The sequence below is a fragment of the Salmo salar genome, chromosome 11 (genome assembly GCF_965601325.2).
Source record: "Salmo salar chromosome 11, fSalSal1, whole genome shotgun sequence".
Lineage (NCBI taxonomy): Eukaryota > Metazoa > Chordata > Actinopteri > Salmoniformes > Salmonidae > Salmo > Salmo salar.
This window is the reverse complement of record NC_138301.1, coordinates 91,332,295-91,355,280: the sequence shown is the minus strand read 5'-3', so window position 1 is coordinate 91,355,280 and position 22,986 is coordinate 91,332,295. Positions and strand designations below refer to the sequence as shown.

The 22,986-nt window shown below is 43.5% G+C and overlaps 1 protein-coding gene across 2 annotated transcripts; it reads right to left on the bottom strand.

Moving 5' to 3' along the window:
- Positions 1 to 134: 134 nt before the first annotated feature.
- Positions 135 to 21,833, bottom strand: LOC106563127 (ER degradation-enhancing alpha-mannosidase-like protein 3). Of its 2 annotated transcripts, none has more exons than XM_014128362.3 (20): positions 20,981 to 21,833; positions 20,746 to 20,791; positions 20,313 to 20,413; positions 18,466 to 18,505; positions 18,019 to 18,131; positions 17,660 to 17,813; positions 11,595 to 11,729; positions 11,400 to 11,505; positions 11,010 to 11,107; positions 10,313 to 10,438; positions 9,900 to 9,983; positions 9,732 to 9,815; positions 9,476 to 9,600; positions 9,168 to 9,333; positions 8,927 to 9,081; positions 7,156 to 7,267; positions 6,750 to 6,926; positions 4,630 to 4,795; positions 2,859 to 3,044; positions 135 to 2,406 (listed from the first exon to the last, which is right to left on the bottom strand). In XM_014128362.3, exons 1-20 carry the CDS (start codon positions 21,121 to 21,123, stop codon positions 2,147 to 2,149), a joined length of 2,577 nt encoding a protein of 858 aa, XP_013983837.2. In that variant the 5' UTR covers positions 21,124 to 21,833; the 3' UTR covers positions 135 to 2,146. The 2 variants fall into 2 exon arrangements, with proteins under 2 accessions (XP_013983837.2, XP_013983836.2); XM_014128361.3 differs by having other exon boundaries at positions 2,847 to 3,044; positions 20,981 to 21,832.
- Between the last annotated feature and the right edge of the window lie 1,153 nt (positions 21,834 to 22,986).

The window sequence follows — 22,986 nt, the reverse complement described above, 5'->3', positions numbered from 1 at the left end:
ATTCTAAAGTTAGAGCCATTACTAGTTCATAAACCTACCTAGAAACCTCTTTATGAAGAAATGTGATCATTGAAAACATCCACATTGTAATATTTTGTTGAGGGAAGTGAGTACACAAATGACTCAAGAAAAACTAAGATCATTATTCTTAATTTATTGACAAGATCAGGTGCTTCAGCTTTCAAATGATACTTCTCAAAATACAAAGTACATCATAATCTGATACTGCTATCAGAAATAATCACTTTGGCACTTTGAGCTTCAGTTATCCCTATCGGTCAACATTTCCAAAATGTCCATAATAAATACCTAAAAAGACAACTCATTTTTAATGTCCCTTTCCTCTCTGAGTGAACAGTAATGGTCACAGAGGCCATAGATACAGATGGAATTTGCCTTGAAATAAACAAGTACTGTATATAGGTGGCCGTGGTGGATTAAGACTTCAAGTGAAGTGAGCAGCAACAACGAGAGGGCTACTACACAAAACAGTAACTGTGAAGAAATCATGTACTCTGTCATGACAAAACACTTTCTCTATACAAACCAGTCTCATGTTTCCACAGGGACAATGGGAATATAACCCACTTTTACACCTTAAAACATAAATATAAAACCCATGCAAAAATGACTAAAACATCTGGCAGATCAATATTGAGACTCAGGAATGAATGATACAATACGAGGATGTGAGTGACTGCATCCGATCATACAAATAGAAGCGTTATGGCTGCTGCATCTTCACTGTTGTTGGTACACGCCCACGTAATCTCGTAATGCAAAAAGAAAGATGAATGGAGAAAGCGAGAAATAAGAATAGTCTGATCTTACTGTCCACACAAAGAATCATACAAAGGCTGTTTGCAATGAGGACACCGAACAGACAAAACACCGACGGTGTGTTTGATGTGCTGTGAGCTACTGGGGAAGAAGTCTGTGGATGTATGGTCCCACCATGATGATGGCTCTAGGGAGGAAGATGCCGGTGGGCTGAAGTCCGTGGCATTATAGGCCGTCTGGTGGCACAGGGGCAGTGGTGAAGATAGGCAGAGTACCAACCTAGAGCTGGTAGACTCAGCGTCATGACGTTGCCACGAGCAGCACTGGGGAAAGAATGTAGTTAAGTGCAGTGCGAGACTTTCTCCTCACACCGTATCTGCGCATGAGCGTGGCTGCACTTCATGATGTTACGTGGTTTATACGGGACCCAAAACGGAGGAGAAATTGAGCCTCGCGCGTTAATGCTCTTAGTTGTTGTGGAAATCGGACTGATATATTGTGTTTACATAACCGACTGACATTTGAAAAATGAAATATGCATGACTAAGGTCGATAAAAGGTATTGATTTGGTAGTGTAGTAACGATTGCACACACGCACACGTCTTTTTCACTCTTCCATTTCCCTGATGTAGCTACCAGTACAAAATAAATCAAACTGAACTCATCGGTTCACCCAAAATGGCCCCTTATCCTTTTTCTAAAAGCATTCTCGTGAGTGTTAACACATCCCTTTGGTCAGGAGAGCCCATTCCTCACCTAATCATCTTCAAAATAACACTACTAGCCACACTGTAAATTCACTCACACGCCACTGAATGGACAGGACACCAACTTGTTACAGGGGACAGTAAAGCGATCCCCTTGTCATTGCAGCCGCTCAACACAATCTAGCCTACAGTACAGAGACTCAAACACAAGGCCTCAGACAAAGTTGTCCCTCTATCAGCCCAATATCCCCTCCCACGCTTACCTCAGCTATTTCTCTGAAATGTGCACGTCATCAACCCTCTCTTACAATCATCTGACTAAATCTGTCATCTCCACAACACAACTGAGGAGGCTACAGTAGCACGGTAAGACTAACAAGCTCCCTGCCCAATGCCCATCCCTTCCTATACATAAATACATACTGCAGTTCCAATAACTATCAACTGGATGAGCCCACCCTCAGGTTTTAGAAGGGGTAGTGAGGGAGTCACTGTCACACTGCTAAGGTCCCCTTTTGAGTCAGTTCTGTCCAGAGCGTGCAGCAGGGCCCTCTCTGGCACAGCAACGTGCCTCTGCACACTGGCCAGGGATCGGTGCTGGGGAGCCCAGGCCCTTGGTCAGTGGGAGGGGGGGTTGAGGAACCTAACTGTTCTGAGATCAGGGGTCTGTATTGGGGTCGTTGGGGCTGTGGGAGGGGGACGAGGCAGCAGTTTGTCCGTAGGAACATGGAATATGATCGTCTCCAGGTGTTAAGCAGCTGTCTCCTTGTTGTTTGTACTCCTCTTCCTCCAACACTACCTCTCCCTTCTCCAGGACAAACTGCAGGGTGGGGCCTCTGGCCTCTCCCTCCTCCCCGTCTTCCAGCTCCCCCTCTTCCGCCAGGCGGAACTTGATGTTCATCTTCCCCAGGGGTTTGTCTGGAGAGTAGTGATCAGGAGGAAGACAGAGCGAGAACAAGAAAGGAAGAGGGAGAGACAGTCAGTGGCGAACATGTAATCTGTTACACCTCAAACAACTAGCACACATTTAAGTTACAAAGTATTATTTTTCATTGAACCCAAACAACTGATAGAGTTCAACATTATAAAATGTCAGTTAGGCTTTTGGGCAGTTTCACCTTTCACCTCAATGTAGAACTCTTCCTTCGCATAATTAACCCCTATAGCTTCAATCTCATAGGCAGACCACCTCTTTTTAAAAATATTTTGTACATTTTACACTTGATTTAGACTGCTGGAAACAGAGGGGGAGACAGGCAAGTGGGAGAACAGTATGATAGACGCATTGCTAGAACTCTGGTCTCCGGTGAGGAGCAGTGTTACTAGACCACGGGCTCTGCACTGGGCCCCTCTCTTACCTGTTGTCTTACCTAGCCGTCTCTCTTTGGGCAGCATCAGTACGTCTACGTTGCTGTGGTCCTCCAGAGCAGAGGTGAGCAGCGCCCCCTCCTGGCTGAATAGGAACACCAGGGGGATGGTGATGTCAGCTGTGGACCCTCCGTCTCCCACCATCTGGAACAGGGGCGTCTCTGCGCTGTTACTCCCCTCCCGGTGGTCTAGGAGGGACGGAGGAGTTATGGGAAATGTTGTTTTTCAGAACACAAGCAGGGAGGTCTTGTGAGTGATATCAACTCAAAGAGGAATGCCATATCGATCAAAGCCCGTTTGTGAACCAACTCTGATCTTAAGAGGTAAAACGCAGAGCTACTGTAAACTCACACTGATAAAGTAGGTGATGGTTCCCCAAAACCAACCATTTGGGATCTTTACTTCAGTAAGTAGTACACACTGTAACAACGCAGACCGATATGGCCTACTAAATCTAGGTTAGGCCCCACTAAGCTATTTTCCTAAGCTCCTCTTACAGCAGAGTAACAGGCTGTGTGCTGATATTATGGGCTATGAGTGGGTGTGTTGAGCAATGTTCCCTCTAATTGTTTTCGGCAATGAGCAAATTTCAGGTCTGCTGAGTGGAAACTTCAAATTCTGTACACACTAAGTTACAATTTTAAGGGTGTACACACTAAGTTAGTGGCCAAGTAGGCTAGTGTGGTTATTTGATCACAATGTAGACCTACCAGAGTGGTCTACTATCAAAAAAACGATTGAAAAGAAATGTGTTCCATAAAATTGCAATAGCTGTTCTATGATACAGCCACTAGCAGCCATGTGTGATGTTCAATATAGGTCTACATTCCATGAGACTTTTTAAAAACATTATGCATGGGCTTGACATTAACATTTTCCTTCAGACAAGTCGATGACTTAAAATGTGTGATGCAAGAAATCACTTCAAAGTAAAATGTATTATTATTCCCATACCATTATTATTACAGAGAATCAGATGAAAATGTAGGCTTTGCTACCATCTGCCTTTTGGCTTATTCAAGCTGGTCTCTTAATACAACACTGCACCTTTAAGACATAAAAAAAAAGCTCTTTAGTCTTTTGCTGAGTTCATGTCATGTCGGAAACTCGGGACCTCCGAGTTATAATTAACATACGTTATTTGCGTAGAGATTCCTATTGGTTGATTCTGATACTTGCCAAGTGGGATACTTGGGTATCATCTTTCTACAATGAGTAAGCAAGTCCGAAATGTCAGAGTTAACGACATGACGTGAACACGGCATTTACCGGACTCGCTTTTGAAAGATGGATAGAAATGTAGGAAGCAACCACTCCCCTATTGCTGACTAGAAACTAGTTATAACTAGGCTAATAACTCACTAACTAGCAAAGAATATCAACAAATGTGCAAACGCGGCTACGTTCTCAAAACAAGCACATCTACTTGCGACAGCTCGTGCCTGTCAATGCAATAGAATCCTCCGACAATGCGCTCTGCCTAAAACCAAATCACAGATTAAGCCTTGCATAGTTAGATTTGTTTTGGTTTGTTGCATCGAAAGGGGCTAATATGTTAATTTGAAAACAATACCGACAGTAGAGGGAAACATTGATAGTGTAAACTAATGGTTCGAAACTAGTAACGTTGAGTGAAGTTCAATCTCCTGCTTCTCTGCTGGTGTTTCTTTTGCCCGGCTGTCCTTGGGGAGCTGGGTGGGGTTGAGGTGTGAGAGAGCGAGGGAGACAGACAGAATGGGGGGGGGGGGGGTGGTGTGTGTTCCATTCCCTCACCTATGAAGATAACTCCGATAGCCCCAGCCTCCTGTAGCCTGTGGGCCTTGGCAGCAAACATGCAGTCACCACGCAGTGCCAGGGCAATGTGCCCGCTCAGCTCCTCAGCATTCTCTATGGGTCCACATGCTGTGTAAGGGGAGGTCTTCACTATGCTGCCCTTCACCTGGGAGAGGAACAAGGTATGTACAGTTCAAGTCAGAAGTTTACATACACTTAGGTTGGAGTCATTAAAACTCGTTTTTCAACCACTCCACACATTTCGTGTTAACAAACTATAGTTTTGGCAAGTCGGTAAGGACATCTACTTTGTGCATGACACAAGTCATTTTTCCAACAATTGTTTTCAGACAGATTATTTCACTTATAATTCACTGTATCACAATTCCAGTGCGTCAGAAGTTTACATACACTAAGTTGACTCAGCCTTTAAACAGCTTGGAAAATTCCAGAAAATGATGTCATGGCTTTAGAAGCTTCTGATGGTCTAATTGACATCATTTGAGTCAATTGGAGGTGTACCTGTGGATGTATTTCAAGGCCTACCTTCAAACTCAGTGCCTCTTTGCTTGACATCATGGGAAAATCAAAAGAAATCAGCCAAGACCTCAGAAAAAAAATGTAGACCTCCACAAGTCTGGTTCATCCTTGGGAGCAATTTCCAAACATCTGAAGGTACCACATTCATCTGTACAAACAATAGTACACAAGTATAAACACCATGGGACCACGCAGCCGTCATACCGCCCAGGAAGGAGACTCGTTCTGTCTCCAAGAGATGAATGTACTTTGGTGCGAAAAGTGCAAATCAATCCCAGAACAACAGCAAAGGACCTTGTGAAGATGCTGGAGGAAACGGGTACAAAAGTATCTATATCCACAGAAAAACGAGTCCTATATCGACATAGCCTGAAAGGCCGCTCAGCAAGTAAGAAGTCACTGCTCCAAAACCGCCATTAAAAAAGCCAGACTACGGTTTGCAACTGCACATGGGGACAAAGATTGTACTTTTTGGAGAAATGTCCTCTGGTCTGATGAAACAAAAATAGAACTGTTTGGCCATAATGACCATCGTTATGTTTGGAGGAAAAAGGGGGAGGCTTGCAAGCCGAAGAACACCACCCCAACCGTGAAGCACAGGAGTGGCAGCATCATGTTGTGGGGGTGCTTTGCTGCAGGAGGGGCTGGTGCACTTCACAAAATAGATTGCATCATGAGGTAGGAAATTATTTGGATATATTTAAGCAACATTTCAAGACATCAGTCAGGAAGTTAAAGCTTGGTCGCAAATGGATCTTCCAAATGGACAATGACCCAAAGCATACTTCCAAAGTTGTGGAAAAATGGCTTATGGACAACAAAGTCAAGGTATTGGAGTGGCCATCACAAAGCACTGACCTCAATCCCATAGAAAATGTGTGGGCAGAACTGAAAAAGCATGTGCGAGCAAGAAGGCTTACAAACTTGACTCAGTTACACCAGCTCTGTCAGGAGGAATGGGCCAAAATTCACCCAATTTATTGTGGGAAGCTTGTGGAAGGCTACCCAAAATGTTTGACCCAAGTTAAACAATTTAAAGGCAATGCTACCAAATACTAATTGAGTGTATGTACACTTCTGACCTACTGGGAATGTGATGAAAGAAATAAAAGCTGAAATAAAATCATTCTCTCTACTGTTATTCTGACATTTCACATTCTTAAAATGAAGTGGTGATCCTAACTGACCTAAGACAGGGAATTTTTACTAGGATTAAATGTCGGGAATTGTGAAAAACTGAGTTTAAATGTATTTGGATATCTGCCTGTGTCAATACTGTACAGAGTATTTACAGGAATCTCTGTTACTCACACACACACACACACACACACACACACACACACACACACATATATATATATATATATATACATACATACACGTAAATACACTGTAAAGTATTGACACAGACAGACATACAAAGAGCTCCAGAGATCTCCATAACTAACATGAGTCAATATTTAATTTGGGTCATAAATGTAAGGGGACAAACAGGTGCATGCCCATCTCTTACAGTATCAGTATTTTGGGTGACATAAAAAAAACAAATAGAAATGAATGCAAGATTCAAGAAAGCTAACCCCATGCTCCTGCTTGGTAAGGTCCATTCCAAACTTGGCTGGTCCTGCAGTCAGGACCGTTCTACCCAGAAACGGGGGGGATATGAGCTGAACGAGGAGGGGCTCTACTTCTTCCTCCTCCGTGGTCTGGGTCACCTCTGCCACCAGCTTCACCCTGTAAACACCTTTATGTACCTCCTGAAAATAAGTACATTGATGTTATTAATTACACAGGGCCATTAATGAGACGGGGAAACATTGCTAACACTGCTAAACAATAGCCCGCATCCCAAATGGCACCCTATTCCCTACACAGTGCACTACTTTTGATAGGGCTCTGGTCAAAAGTAGTGCACAAGGAATAGGGTGCCATTTGGGAGTCAAACAATAGAGAGCTAGAAATCAAAAAGCTGCCCACGCTTCTTACCCCCCGTGTCCCTGTTGAACCAGCCTCGCTCAGTGGGGTGAGGGAGACGCCCATGCTCCTCAGAAACTCAACAGGCTCCATACCGTGGTCGTGAAGCGGCAGCTCGATGCCCCTGCAAACACACACAGACTCATCAGTGACACACAGTGGCTAGGTCAGAGTCACCTAGCAGGGTTAACACAAAGGATGACGGAAGAACAAAATCAGTTTTAGTGAATGTGTAGGTCTTTACAGCCACACAACATTTACGACCAGTGCCTTCGGTAGTATACAGATCCCTTGACTTTTTCCACATTTTGTTACGTTACAGCCTTATTCTAAAATTATTTCCCACCCCCCCTCAATCTATACACAATGCCCCATAATGACAAAGAAAAAACAGTTTAGAAATGTTTGCTAATTTATTAAAATAAAAAACAACTTAAATATACATTTGCATAAGTATTCAGACCCTTTACTCAGTACTTTGTTGAAACACCTTTGGCAGCGATTACAGCATTTCATTTTCTTGGGTATGAAGCTACAAGCTTGGCACACCTGTATTTTCTCTGCAGATCCTCCCAAGCTCTGTCAGGTTGGATGGGGAGCTATTTTCAGGTCTCTCCAGAGATGTTCGATCAGGTTCAAGTCCGGCCTCTGGCTGGGCCACTCAAGGACATTCAGAGACTTGTCCCGAAACCACTCCTGCATTGTCTTGGCTGTGTGCTTAGGGTCGTTGTCCTGTTGGACTTTCGCCCCAGTCTGAGGTTCTGAGACAACCTGCTCAGGCCCTCAGACTTTCAAGGATCTCTCTGTACATGGCTCTGTTCATCTTTGCCTCTATCCTGACTAGTCTCCCAGTCCCTGAATCCTCACAGCAGGATGCTGCCACCACCATGCTTCACTGTAGGGATAGTGCCAGGTTTCCTCTAGACGTGATGCTTGGCATTCAGGCCAAAGGGTTTCTTGATTTCATCAGACCAGAGAATCTTGTTTCTCATGGTCTGAGAGTCTTTAGGTGCCTTTTGTGCTGGGCTGTCATGTGCCTTTTACTGAGGAGTGCATTCCGTCTGGCCATAGGCCTGATTGGTGGAGTGCTGCAGAGATGGTTGTCCTTCTGGAAGGTTCTCCCATCTCCACAGAGGAACTCTAGAGCTATGTCAGTCAGAGTGACCATCGGGTACTTGGTCACCTCCCTGCCCAATTCCCTTCTCCCGATTGCTCAGTTTGGCCGGGTGTCCAGCTCTAGGAAGAGTCTTGGTGGTTCCAAACTTCTTCAATTTAAGAATGATGGAGGCCACTGTGTTCTTGGGGACCTTCAATGCTGCAGAAATGTTTTGGTATCCTTCCCCAGATCTGTGCCTCGACACAATCCTGTCTCGGAGCTCTACGGACAATTCCTTAGACTTCATGGCTTGGTTTTTGCTCTGACATGCACTGTCAACTGTCAACCTTATATAGACAGGTGTGTGCCTTTTCAAATCATGTCCAATCAATTGAATTTACCACAGGTGGACTCCAATCAAGTTGTAGAAACATATCAAGGATGATCAATGGAAACTCAATTTCGAGTCTCATAGCAAAGGGTCTGAATACTTACGTAAATAAGGTATTTCTGTTTATTTTGAATACAGTTGAAATAATTTCTAAAAACCTGTTTTTCCTTGTCATTATGGGATATTGTGTGTCGATTGCTGAGGATTATTTATTATTTTTGAATAAGGCTGTAACGTAACAAAGAAGTCAATGGGTCTGAATACTCTCATTATGAACACTACACACACACACAAACCTGACAGGTGAAGCGTGGAAGGCCCGGCCCACCCCAGTCAGGTACTTGTAGCTGTCCCTGATGGTCTTGGCGAAGGAGGGGTTGTTGGGGAAAAGGGTCTGGGTGCTGGGGCAGGAGTAGGTAAACAGGTCTTCCTCCGCGGCAGTGGGCGCTTCCTGGAACATAGACACAAAATGGCAGATATGGTCAGAAGAGCTGAAACCTAACGCAACACAACTGTTGGTAACTGACTCAGCCTCACCGTGTTGTTGCCCCGACAAGGGGGCTGTGAGGTGGACAGGGAGACAGGCAACAGATGGGCCTCGGTGGTGAAGATGTAGTCATCGATGTCGAAGTGAAGCTGGTTCTTCTCAGAGAACAGAAGGTACAGGTACTTAAACATCTCCGCCAGGAAGAACGAGTCCATCCTACAAAGAAAGGGAATGTTTGAAATCACTTGAAATCAAAACGTATTGCTATGCAATTTGAGCTCTCTTGCTCAAAGAGCACCATGGAATCAGTGGATATGACCGGAGGTTTTAACCCATATGATTCGCTGCGATCCCCTACCTGTCCTCGTGGGCCCCTGTGCGGACGTCCTGCACAGCTGCAAATCCACAAGGTACCCTGGCATGGGCGTTGAGTTTTTCCACTATGGACTGGCCCACCCTGAGGTAGTAGGGGTCGCCTGTGGCCTGTGGAAGGGAAAACATGGTCTATCCCATTCTCAACCCCTCTCTCAAGCAGTTCACTCATGTACACAGAGTATACCATTACTTTGCACCTTTGGCTTTTCCCAGTGGGAACCCAAACCAAACTGCATTACCTTGTAGAGGTAGTAGGTGCTTTCTGCAAACTCTGGCCTCAGAGGGTGTTGACCCCAGTGAACTCTGAACTCGGTGGTGAAAGCCTGCAACGTTAGGAAAAACACCGTCAAGCAAAGCTGAGAGCAGATATCATCTTGACTCAAATTTCAAATGTCACTTTTCCTTACCTCGGGGAGAAACTTGTGCTGCTTGGTGACTTGGTAGAGCATCTCATGGGTCTCTATGGCTGGCTTTAGGTCTCCTCTCAGAACCTATGGCCAAGGGTTGATAATACAGTCTTTACTATGAACGATTCACTTTCAGAGCGTATACCTGGTCATACAACCCCATTGAAACTGATAGAAACTCAATAAAATAAAATTAACAATCTTCTGCTGTAGTGGATAGATATGTGGTCATGATGATGTCAAGATACAAGCAGAGGGTCTCATGAATTTGTGTGACATTTGCATACAAAAGTAGTGCACTATAATCGGGAATAGGATGCCATTTAGGAGGCGGCCTGCGTCATATTGTTAGAGGCGGAAGGGCTAACCATGCCAAGTGGTGGCGATGATAGAGGCGGTGTCACGGGACTCACCTGCAGGCCGGGGAAGAAGGCGAGTAGGGAGTCCATCCAGCTGCGGACGCTCACCGTGGGGTTGTGCATGTGAACGTTGAGCAGCAACGGAGGCTGGCTGATATACTTCATGATGGCTCTGTAATGCTGTAGGAGACACAGCAGACAGCAGGCGTCACTAAATACACTCACATTATGGATGATGTGTAGAGTTGATATGGGGGGGGGTTAGATCAGTGATGTTTACACTTCAATCAATCAGTGTTTCCACTAGGACTTTTCTCAGCAGCGGTGGTAAAGGGGTGGGAGCGTCCGTGGCCAATGACGCGGTTAAGAGTCTCTCATCTTGGCCGCAGAAACATAATGTTTCAGTTTTCAAGCTAATTTCCTGCAATTTTACACACTTCATCATGGGGCCGAGAGAAAAATTGCAGTTTGAAAGCTAATTTCGCCACTGCTAAATGCCTATAGGGGAAACACTGACAATAACATAGACCTTGTGATATCTGATAACTTTCATCTGATCACCATCTGGCCACAGTTCATCTGGACATTTACATTTGAAATGAACATGCATATGTTCTGGTTCTGCAATCTGGATGCAGGCAGCATTTCAATGGAAAAATGCTGTCTGACAAATTGGAGTGTTCTCTACAAGCATAGAGCAATACATTGCAATAGATCAGCAGCTAGTGAGAGTAGAGAGACTGGGTCTCACAGTGTTGAACCTCTCCAGGTAAACGTTGTCTCCCAGCAGAACGTAAGCCTTCATCAGGTACTCATAGTAGGAGTCAATGCCAGCACCCACACCACTGTCTGGAGATGCAAGGGAGACACTGTTAATATAGATTTTGACTGATCTAAATGGGAATAACAACCAGGCAAAGACACACATATTCAAAACCAAACCCAGCTAGTAATATTGACTAATGGCTGACATAGAGGATCTGAGATGATGTGTCATCACATGGTGCGAGGTGATAAAATGTTTGTTCCTCCTGCAACATTTGGACTTTTTAAATGTGAGAGTGGGTGGCCATGTGCGCTGGTGTAGGCGAGTGTGTGCTGTCTGAGCGGCTAAGTGTGTGACAGTGGAGCTCTGGCTCACCCCTGCGGACCCAGTCACCATTGTGGATATTAATGACTGTGCCCACGAGGTCACTTCCTCTCTGTCTCTTCTCCCACAGGACGTCCAGTGCTTTCCTAGCATTCTCCTGTTGTGACACAGAAACACATCTTCATACACACCGGTTCATAAATACAAAAAAACAACTATTTATTAATACTGGAATTACTAATGTACCTCGAACACGGCCTCCCCAGACAGCCGACTAAGAGCAGCAAACTCTAGAATCATGGTCCCTGCACAGGCTGTACAGGTGTCCGACTCAGTGCCTGTGCGTGATAGGGGATTAAGGACCCCGTACCTCAGGTTTACCTGCAAACAAACAGAAGTAGTAAGTATATTGTATGCATATTATTGTGGCCCCGGCAGCACAGAATAATCAAACGGTGCGACTGCTCAGAGGTGCTAGGGAAGATGGGTCACAACAGGGGACCAGTGTGGGGTGGGGGGTTCCAAGCTCCATCAGCTAGGACTAGGTATTGGCTAATAAAATATTCCCATTCCTGCTCAAGTTGGCAATTTGGCATCCCTTATTAAACACCCAAACTGTATACGCATTCACACATCAAGTCTTGAGTTGGATTCGGGGATGGAAATTCATACAAACTGCAACAGACACAATCACTGACTTATATTCACTTTGTGTACTTGTCCCATTCTTCAGTCTTGTCTGGGATATATTTTAGTTGGCACACCTGTGTGGTGTATCTGATATACAGTACCAGTCAAAGGTTTGGACACACCTACTCATTCAAGGGTTTTTCTTTATTTTGACAATTTTCTACATTGTGGAATAATAGTGAAGACGTCAAAACTATGAAATAACACATATGGAATCATGTAGTAACCAAATAAAGTGTTAAACAAATCAAAATATATTTGATATTTGAGATTCTTCAAAGTAGCCACCCTTTGCCTTGATGACAGCTTTGTACACTCGTGGCATTCTCTCAATCAGCTTTAAAAATATATATATATATATATTTTATTACTATAAATTAGCACAACAGTTTTCAGCTGTGCTAACATAATTGCAAAAGGGTTTTCTAATGATCAATTAGCCTTTTAAAATGATAAACTTGGATTAGCTAACACAACGTGCCATTGGAACACAGGAGTGATGGTTGCTGATAATGGGCCTCTGTACGCGTATGTTGATATTCCATTAAAATATATATATATTTTTAAATCAGCCGTTTCCAGCTACAATAGTCATTTCCAACATTAACAATGTCTACACTGTATTTCTGATCAATTTGATGTTATTTTAATGAACCAAAAATGTGTGCTTTTCTTTCAAAAACAAGGACATTTCTATACGACCCCAAACTTGTGAACGGTAGTGTATATTTGTTCATAACGAGATGCAATACAACTGAGGGGAAGGCGTTCCAAATGATGTTGGGCTGTGGATCTGTTTCTGTACTGTAGGTGGCACCATGGGCTCTTTTTAAAGGAGGACTCCTACCTCTTAAAGCAGTGGTTCCCAAACTTTATATAGTCCCGTACCCCTTCAAACATTCAACCTCCAGCTGTGTACCCCCTCTAGCACCAGGGTCAGCGCACTCTCAAATGTTGTTTTTTGCCATCATTGTAAGCATGCCACACACACACACACACACACACACACACACACACACACACTATACAATACATTTATTAAACATAAGAATGAGTGTGAGTTTTTGTCACAACCCGGCTCGTGGGAAGTGACAAAGAGCTCTTATAGGACCAGGGCACAAATAATAATAATCAATTATTTTGCTCTTTATTTAACCATCTTACATATAAAACTGTATTTGTTCATCGGAAATTGTGAATAACTCACCACAGGTTAATGAGAAGGGTGTGGTTGAAAGGATGCACATAACTCTGCAATGTTGGGTTGTATTGGAGAGAGTCTGTCTTAAATAATTTTTCACACACAGTCTGTGCCTGTATTTAGTTTTCATGCTAGTGAGGGCCGAGAATCCACTCTCACATAGGTACTTGGTTGCAAAGGGCATCAGTGTCTTAACAGCCCGATTTGCCAAGGCAGGATACTCTGAGCACAGCCCAATCCAGAAATCTGGTAGTGGCTTCTGATTAAATTCAATTTTCACAGAACCGCTTGTTGCAATTTCGATGAGGCTCTCTTGTTCAGATATCGGTAAGTGGACTGGAGGCAGGGCATGAAAGGGATAACGAATCCAGTTGTTTGTGTGATCCGTTTCGGGAAAGTACCTGCGTAATTGCGCACCCAACTCACTCAGGTGCTTCTCTATATCACATTTGATATTGTCCGTAAGCTTGAGTTAATTTGCACACAGAAAATCATACAATGATGGAAAGACCTGTGTGTTGTCCTTGTTAATGCAGACAGAGAAAAGCTCCAACTTCTTAATCATAGCCTCAATTTTGTCCCGCACATTGAATATAGTTGTGGAGCGTCCCTGTAATCCTACATTCAGATAATTCAGGCGAGAAAAAACATCACCCAGATAGGACAGTCGTGTGAGAAACTCATCATCATGCAAGCGGTCAGACAAGTGAAAATTATGGTCAGTAAAGAAAACTAAGCTTGTCTCTAAATTTAAAAAAATGTGTCAATACTTTTCCCCTTGATAACCAGCGCACTTCTGTATGTTGTAAAAGCGTTACATGGTCACTGCCCATATCATAGTGCAGAAAATACACGAGAGTTCAGGGGCCTTGCTTTAACAAAGTTAACCATTTTCACTGTAGTGTCCAAAACGTCTTTCAAGCTCCCTTGGCCTCTTGGTGGATGCTGCAGTGTACCCAAGTGGCGTCGGAAGCAACTGCTTGGACGCGCGTTACCACTCCACTATGTCTCCCTGTCATGGCTTTTGCGCCATCAGTACAGATACCAACATGAGCAGCAGCTACGTTTGGCTACATACGGACCGTTAGTGGAATTCCCGTGAGAGAGTTAATTATTTGACTAGGCTACCTGTATTTGACATTGTATTATTTCGCTGAACACTAGATGGTTTAATTTTATTTTTGGCAGTGAAAACAAGGCTACTCAGTCGACAAAAACTTCGCCCAAATGTATAGCCCCGTTGGAAAATATAAATGGACTGTTTGAAAACGTGAAGAATTTAAAAAATAAATATGTTAAAAAAAAAAGTGAAACGTTTTTATTTGGCGTACCCCTGGCGGCATTGCCGTACCCTAGTTTGGGAATACGTGTCTTAAAGGACCCATGTGTACAGGGATGGTCAGCCACCCACTGGGACGACAACCCACTTTGGGATGGGGAGAGGTTTTAGTGGGTGGAACATTGGAGGACAAATAGAGGTAGAGGTTTACTTAGTCGCAGCTACAGTATAGCTGTACTCAATTATCATGGTACAGCTATATGAACACTCAATTATCAGGGTACTTCTTAAAATGGTAAGTTTACAAACATACACTATATTTACAAAAGCATGTGGATACGCCTTAAAATGTGTGGTATCGGCTATTTCAGCCACAGCCAGTGTATAAAATTGAGCACACAGCCATGCAATCTCCATAGGAAACAGCAGTATAATGGCCTTACTGAAGAGCTTAGTGAGTTTTAACGTGGCACCGTCATAGGATGCCACTTTTCCAATAAGTTAGTTCGTCAAATTTCTGCCCTGCTGGAGCTGCCCCATTCAACTGTAAGTGCTGTTATTGTGAAGTTGAAACATCTAGGAGCAACAACGGCTCAGCCGCAAAGTGGTAGGCCATATAAACTCACAGAATGGGACCGTTGAGTGCTGAAGCGCGTAAAATTTGTCTGTTCTCGGTTACAACACTCACTACCGAGTTCCAAACTGCCTCTGGAAGCATCGTCAGCACAAAAACTGTTTGTCAGGAGCTTCATTAAACGGGTTTCCATGGCCGGGCAGCCGCACACAAGCCTAAAATCCCCATGCGCAATGCCAAGTGTCGTCTGGAGTGGTGTAAAGCGTGGCGCCATTGGACTCTGTAGCAGTGGAAACATGTTCTCTGGAGTGATGAATCACACTTCACCATCGGCAGTCCGACGGACCAATCTGGGTTTGGTGGATGCCAGGAGAAAGCTACCTGCCCCAATGCATAGTGCCAACTATAAAGTTTAGTCGAGGAGGAATAATGGTCCAGGTGTTGTTTTTCATGGTTTTGTTGCTAGGCCCCTTAGCTCCAGTGAAGGGAAATCTTAACCCTACAGCATACAATGACATTCTAGACGATTCTGTGCTTCCAACAGTTTGGGGAAGGTCCTTTTCTGTTTCAGCATGACAATGCCCTCGTGCACAAAGCGAGGTCCATACAGAAATGGATTGTCAAAATCGGTGTGGAAGAACTTGACTGGCCTGCACAGAGCACTGACCTCACCTCCATCGAACACCTTTGGGATGAATTGGAACGCCGACTGCGAGCCAGACCTAATCGCTCAACATCAGTCCCCGGCCTCACTAATGCTCGTGGCTGAAAGGAAGCAAGTCGCCGCATCAATGTTCCAACATCTAGTGGAAAGCCTTCCCAGAAGAGTGGGGTCTGTCATAGCAGCAAAGAGGGGACCAACTCCATATTAATGCCCATGATTTTGGAATGAGATGGTCATGTAGTGTATTTGTGGAAAGAAATTCACCCTGATTAATTCTTTAGTCATATTCTATATTTACTTAGGGGCCTGCCTACACCTATAGACTTGTTTTTTAAATTATATGAGCAAAAAAATATTCCACTTTATTTGGAACGGCAAGCTAGACAATTAATTGGGCCTATTTCTATAATTAATATGAATTCAGAGGGAAGAAATTATTAAATATTAAAGCATTGGACCTCTCACTAAAGGCTTCAGTCATACAAAAACTATACTTGAATACAAACTGGTTCTCTAGCAGATAAGTAACAATGGCTCACCCCGTGTCCAAGAATGGCCTTTTCCCCTTCATTCAGATTACAATTATTCATTATCTCCAAAATATCGCTATTTATAAAGCAAGCAATAGAAAGCTGGTAGCAATTTCAGTTTAATCCACCAGAAAAGACTGAACAAATATTAGAACAAATATTATGGTTAAACTCAAATTTACTCATTGATTTAATATTTTTTAAACGGTATAATCTTTGTAAATGATATGATAAATAGGACTGGTGGAGTTGTGTCACACATGCAGCTAACAAAAACATATGGAAATGTCTGCTCGATCCAAAATTACAACCAAATGATTGCAGCATTATGCAAAAATGGAAGAGGTAAGTGGAAAGGGGAGAAGGTAAGGAGCCTGTCTGTCGGCCCTGCAGACCAAAGTTCATTTAAGGACCAAAACATTTACACCTGCATCATACCGGTTGCAAAATACTTGGGAGGAGATTTTCGATGTACATATTCCATGGCACATGGTCTATGAACTGATACACAAAACGATGCCGGATTCAAAACTTGAGTTTTTTATTTAAACTACTATACAAAATTCTTGCTACCAATAAAATGATACAACCACCCCAGCTCTACAGATTGTGCTGTGAAGAGACAGAATATTTAGATCACTTGTTTTGGTACTGCCCATATGTAGCTTGTTTTTGGTCACGGGTTCAGGAATGGCTGATTTACTTGGAGCTAACTCCGCAAATAGCACTGCTGGGTGATTTGAAAAGTCATAGTCAAATCAATCAATAATAGAATAATACTTTTAGCAAAGGTGTTTATCTTTCATTTACTATGAGAAACTATGAGAATAGAAAGCTTCAGAACTTTTGTGAAACATCGCAGCACAGTGGAAAAATATATGGCTGCTAGAAATCAAAACTGGATGCTCTTCAGAGATAGATGGGAGGGGTTGAGGGTAGCTGAAGGCTGGGACTAAAAACAAACAAAGATAACTAAATGTAAAATATACTGTCTGAGAAATGTATGTAGAATGTATAAACTGGAAGTGTAAGTATTGTTGTTTTATTAGCCAATATCTAGTCCTAGGAGGCAGGGTTCAGGGAAAATAATAAAGGACATTATTATTATTTTTTTTAAATAAAACATTTTGTGGCAATGTAATTGTCTGCATCATTTCCAATCCCCAATATATTTTGGGGGATATATAATATACGACTACAACGCTATCTTGAAATCACTTTGAATCTTCTATTCACATTCAGTTGGTCACTTCTTTCAGACCGGAATCGTTTGGTATTTTTCCGACATTGTGGAAAAACAGAGTTCTGATTAACAAGGCTTTGCACCCAGGGGAACTGCGAAAAGCAGACATGTGGAGAGTGAGGTGTGTTACCCTGGGGTAGGGAAGGCCACTGGTGGTGTTAAAGGCAGGGAGCAGTCTGTGGCCCAGCTCCTTGGCCATGTGGAGCAGCTCATCTCCGTACCACTGCATCCTGTCCCCCCGCTGACGGAGCATGTCCGCCATCGTATGCGCCCCCAGCAGGCCCCTGTAGGAACAGCAAGATGATGGTGTGGTGAGCACGTGGCAATCTCCGGACAATTTCCTATTAATCTAAAACACTGACAGCACTATATGATAAAGTCGTACAGTTATTAGAACATAATGTCCAATTACACATTTGAACCAGTATCATACACGATCTTGGAGAACTACGGTGTCGTAGTGAGACAATGCATTGTATAGGTCCGTACCCCAGGACTCGGATGTTGGTCTCAAACACAGACACCACCACATCGTTGTCCAGCCTGACATCCCTCAACGTCTTCCTCACTGCATCCTCAAACTCGTCCAGCTTGTTCAATACCTGGAAACACGGACAAGCAACATTCGTTAATAGCGGAAAAGACTGAAGAAATAGGTGTTTAAATACTTAAGACTAAACAAATGAGAAACTAACCTGAAAAAAAAACATGAATTATTCCTGTGAATTACTACATTTCAATGATTTTTGCTATGGTTTCCATAACCATTAGAAAGAAGGGCTATCCATTTTGTCTATACTGCCATTTACTTTATGTGTGTGGCTCTGAGGGGTTGTCGTGAAAATAGATCCAATCTGCTCATTGATTTCTCTATAGACATTTGTGGTACTACAGCTGACTACAATTATAGCCACACAGACAGGATCAGACACTCACCACCAGAGTATCCAGGGTGTCAATCAGTGTGAGGGAGAACCTAGGAGAAAAGGTTATATTCGTTAGGGGACACCATAGCAAAAATGTTTGCAACAAAACCTTGAAAACTGTAGTTTCTTATTGGACAAGTTCAGATAGTCCCGTCCTGTTTCAGCCAGTCTTCTTCCATTTGGTGCTTTACATCTAGACGTTCCGCTAGCGGAACACCTGCTCCAATATCCAATGATAGGCGTGGCGCTAAATACAAACTCCTCGAAAATCCGAAAACTTCCAGTTTTCAAACATATGACTATTTTACACCATTTTAAAGACAAGACTCTCCTTTATCTAACCACACTGTCCGATTTCAAAAAGGCTTTACAGCGAAAGAAAAACATTAGATTATGTCAGCAGAGTACCAAGCCAGAAATAATCAGACACCCATTTTTCAAGCTAGCATATAATGTCACAAAAAACAAAACCACAGCTAAATGCAGCACTAACCTTTGATGATCTTCATCAGATGACACTCCTAGGACATTATGTTATACAATACATGCATGTTTTGTTCAAACAAGTTCATATTTATATCAAAAACCAGCTTTTTACATTAGCATGTGACGTTCAGAACTAGCATTCCCACCGAACACTTCCGGTGAATTTACTAAATTACTCACGATAAACGTTCACAAAAAACAAATTATTTTAAGAATTATAGATACAGAACTCCTTTATGCAATCGCGGTGTCCGATTTTAAAATAGCTTTTCGGTGAAAGCACATTTTGCAATATTCTGAGTAGATAGCTCGCCATCACGGGCTAGCTATTTTGACACCCACCAAGTTTGGTACTCACCAAACTCAGATTTACAATAAGAAAAATTGGATTACCTTTGCTGTTCTTTGTCAGAATGCACTCCCAGGACTTCTACTTCAATAACAAATGTTGGTTTGGTTCAAAATAATCCATAGTTATATCCAAATAGCGGCGTTTTGTTGTGCGTTCAAGACACTATCCGGCGCGTTTCGTGACAAAAAAAATGCAAAATATTCCATTACCGTACTTCGAAGCATGTCAAACGCTGTTTAAAATCAATTTTTATGTGATTTTTCTTGTAAAAAAGCGATAATATTCAGACCGGGAGTCGTTGTTTTCGTTCAAAGACTGAAAATGTAAACATGGAGTTGTCTTGTGCGCGCCAGTCTCATTGTTCTCAGATCGACCACTTACCAAATGCGCTACTGTTTTTCAGCCATGGCCTGCAAAGTCATCATTCAACGTTCTGGCGCCTTCCGAGAGCCTATGGGAGCGTTAGAAAATGTCACGTTACAGCACAGCTGTTTTGGATAGAGATGATCAAGAAGGCCAAGAAATGGTCAGAGAGGGCGCTTCCTGTTTGGAATCTTCTCAGGTTTTGGCCTGCCAAATGAGTTCTGTTATACTCACAGACACCATTCAAACAGTTTTAGAAACTTTGGAGTGTTTTCTATCCAAAGCTAATAATTATATGCATATTCTAGTTTCTGGGCAGGAGTAATAATCAGATTAAATCGGGTACGTTTTTTATCCTGCCGTGAAAATACTGCCCCCTATCCATAACAAGTTAATGAATATGACCCAGTTCAGGAGGTTGAACTTCTGCGCACACACACAACACAAACTAGATCCTGCTCCTTGTCAGCTTCACCATAGTCATCATCTAGTGTGTTTCCAGGCTAAGTGTTACATACCAGGTCTTAAGGAAGAACCAGAGGGGGGTTCGGATAGGTCACGCCAAACAGAGTATTACAGGCTTACCCACATCAAGTCCAAATGCATTTCCTTTCCCCATGAGCGTTACATACTGAGAAACGTGCGGCTATACTCACTTCCCCAGAGAGTCGTCGATGTCTCCCCTGTTGGGCTCCAGGCCCCGCACCCTCCCCCTGCAGCTCAGGGGCATCAGCTCGTCCGCTGGGTATGCATATTTCTGGGGCAGAATCAGGGAACAGGTGCAGTCAGGGTACGGGTACACATACTAATTAGGAGGAACACTTGTTTAAATACGTTTGAACTTAGAAGTAGAGGCCCGAGTGGATGGCACACAGTCAAGTCAGAGAGCTGTTTGAGCAATAATACAATATCAACAAAACAGTTAACAGAAGCATGCCCTGGCCAGCTTCATGGTCAGTAACAGACAGACAGCCATAGCTATGGCCTGAAACATCCAATTTCGCCCAATGTAGTTGAAAGTGACAATAATAATGCAAAGCGGCATACATCTGATGTATTATTAGAAATGATGTGGTCAGACAGACTTACCATATAGCTGCCATAGGCATGATCGAACATCTCAACGATCTGGTCCCTGTAACAGAAAGAAATATGCTACATCAACATAACCAAGTCATTTCCAACAGACAAGATGATGGATAGGTAAAGTGCTGGTGGGTTCAACGATCTAGTCCCTTCGTCTTCACAGTACAGACCTTGCTACTCAGTAAAAGGTGGGCATTGCGCAACGCTGGAGTGTGATCACACACGGTTGTTATCTCACCTGATTTGGCTCTTTTCTTCAGGTAACATGGCCTGACCTTCCTGGCCATTGGCCCAGCTAAGAAGGCCTGTAAGGAGTAGGGCTCTCAGCATCATGGCAATGCCAGGAGAACCCTGTGGCCAGCAAAACAGCTTTGCACCCATTTAATCTTTGGCACGTCTGTACACAAGTGGGTGTTCCTGTGCTTTCAATGACGTCCCTGAAAAATCATATAGTCCAATGCATTTCTTCTCCTGGAACCTGCATGGGGTGGCCTCATGGACAAGCACAAGAGTTCAGAGACTTGACAACTGGTTGTCTCCACTACAGTAGATGGGCTTAGCTGTCAAAATAGCTAATTGACAACAACAATCAGGTTACTTGCATGTTACCCCTGGCAGGATCAATAATTAGCGAGCCTAACAGGAGAACCACCGGGTACGTTAGAGATTGTTGAGAACTTTGCCACAATAGACATCTGTAGGTGTAGCTAGCTCGCAAGCTACCTAGCTATGTCCATATACTTTGAATCACACACGAAGCTCCTCTTCTGTTCACTAGCGTGATTTCCCAGTCTATAATCAGGCGTCTACTCAAAATGACAGGAAGAAACTCCATCAGCTTAGCTGGCTAGTTAGCTAACTTAGCTAGCTAATTGACAAAGAGGAGCCAGTGGTGATGTCTGCTTCGTATTGCAACACAGCCCTCCTCTTCCGTGTCAGTCCCAGTTACACGGACAACGCCTGTCTCCCGACCCAAAGGGGGTTTTCAACCAAACCGTCGACGAAACCCCCAGGGAGAAACCAAATCAGACGGCGCTCGGCTTCTTTGGTGGCTACTTACTTAGCTAGTCGTCTACTGCACCCAACAAGCTTCGAGGATACCTCTTGATGCTATTGGTCGAGGCGGCCGAAGTAAGAGGAAGACATTGGCGGTGTTTGAGAGGATCACACCCGTCAAGTGTGACTCACTGATCTACAAATAATAATGAGTCGTTATTTATGATACGAATGTTCTTCGTGGATCAGTCAGTCCGCAGTCGCCTGCATTGTCGAACAAGTCCAATTGACGTCGTTTGTATCATGATGGAGCGTATCACGATAAAAAAAGGTTGCTTGTTTTCAAAGTTACATTGTTATCAGTTATGGCCATAATATTGAGTTAAATTGTAGGCAGACTTTTTTTAACTTGAATATTTTAGGTAGCTAGATCAACCGGAGCAGCGTGGTCATTTTAAAACAACACTTTGCAATATGCCTATCCTTTCGTATGCGTTATTAGACTATGAAGTATGCCTACATGTAGGCTTAGCTATCACATTCGAATGTTAGTGGATATACTGAGATTGTATATTTGGTGCATGCCACCGCCTACTATTATGTAGTATGGCTTCATTACACTTTGTGAATGCAGTGAAATCTCGTAAACCCAAGTACTTCTCTGCAGCTGCCACCACAACATCTATCCAATGTCATTTGCGTTTCATTTCTGTGGTAGAATTGCTGGCCATGAACGCCCCAAAAAAAATCAATCTTACTAAAGCCCATGTTACTCCTATCACTCTCTACTAGCCTCAACCTGCCCCTGGACTCATCTTCCTCTACTACTATCTTCACTGCCTCAGCATATGACACCTTCTGCATTACCTCAACCACAACCTGCCTTTCTCTCACTGGGCACCTCTGATCTCCAGCACCATGGGGACCCCTACAGTTTACACACAACTTTTTCCACCGATACTACACATCTCGGAATCTCCCTCCTACACATTGCTGCCGATTGCGTCGATCTGCCTTGCAAACGAATAATGTGCACAAGACTACACCTACCATCTACCCTTGCGACATTTTAGAACGTCATGTGGTGCCGCTGCCTCTTCATTGTCATAATGTGCAGGGCAGAAGTATGTTTGTGGTAGCCTGCTGCCCTGCGTTCAGAAACGAGAAGAAGTGGACTGCAACTACATCCCGTCAAAACGTATCTAGTTCGATCTCGTCGGTGATGGGGAGTCAAAGGACCTGAGGACC

Coding starts and splice junctions, on each gene's coding strand:
- LOC106563127 (XM_014128361.3), bottom strand. CDS start 21,123: ATGGGTGCAAAGCTGTTTTGCTGGCCACAGGGTTCTCCTGGCATTGCC. Junction 9,816..9,899: donor AGCACAAGTTTCTCCCCGAG/GTAAGGAAAAGT, acceptor CTAACGTTGCAG/GCTTTCACCACCGAGTTCAG. Junction 7,268..8,926: donor TTCCACGCTTCACCTGTCAG/GTTTGTGTGTGT, acceptor GTGTGTTTGCAG/GGGCATCGAGCTGCCGCTTC.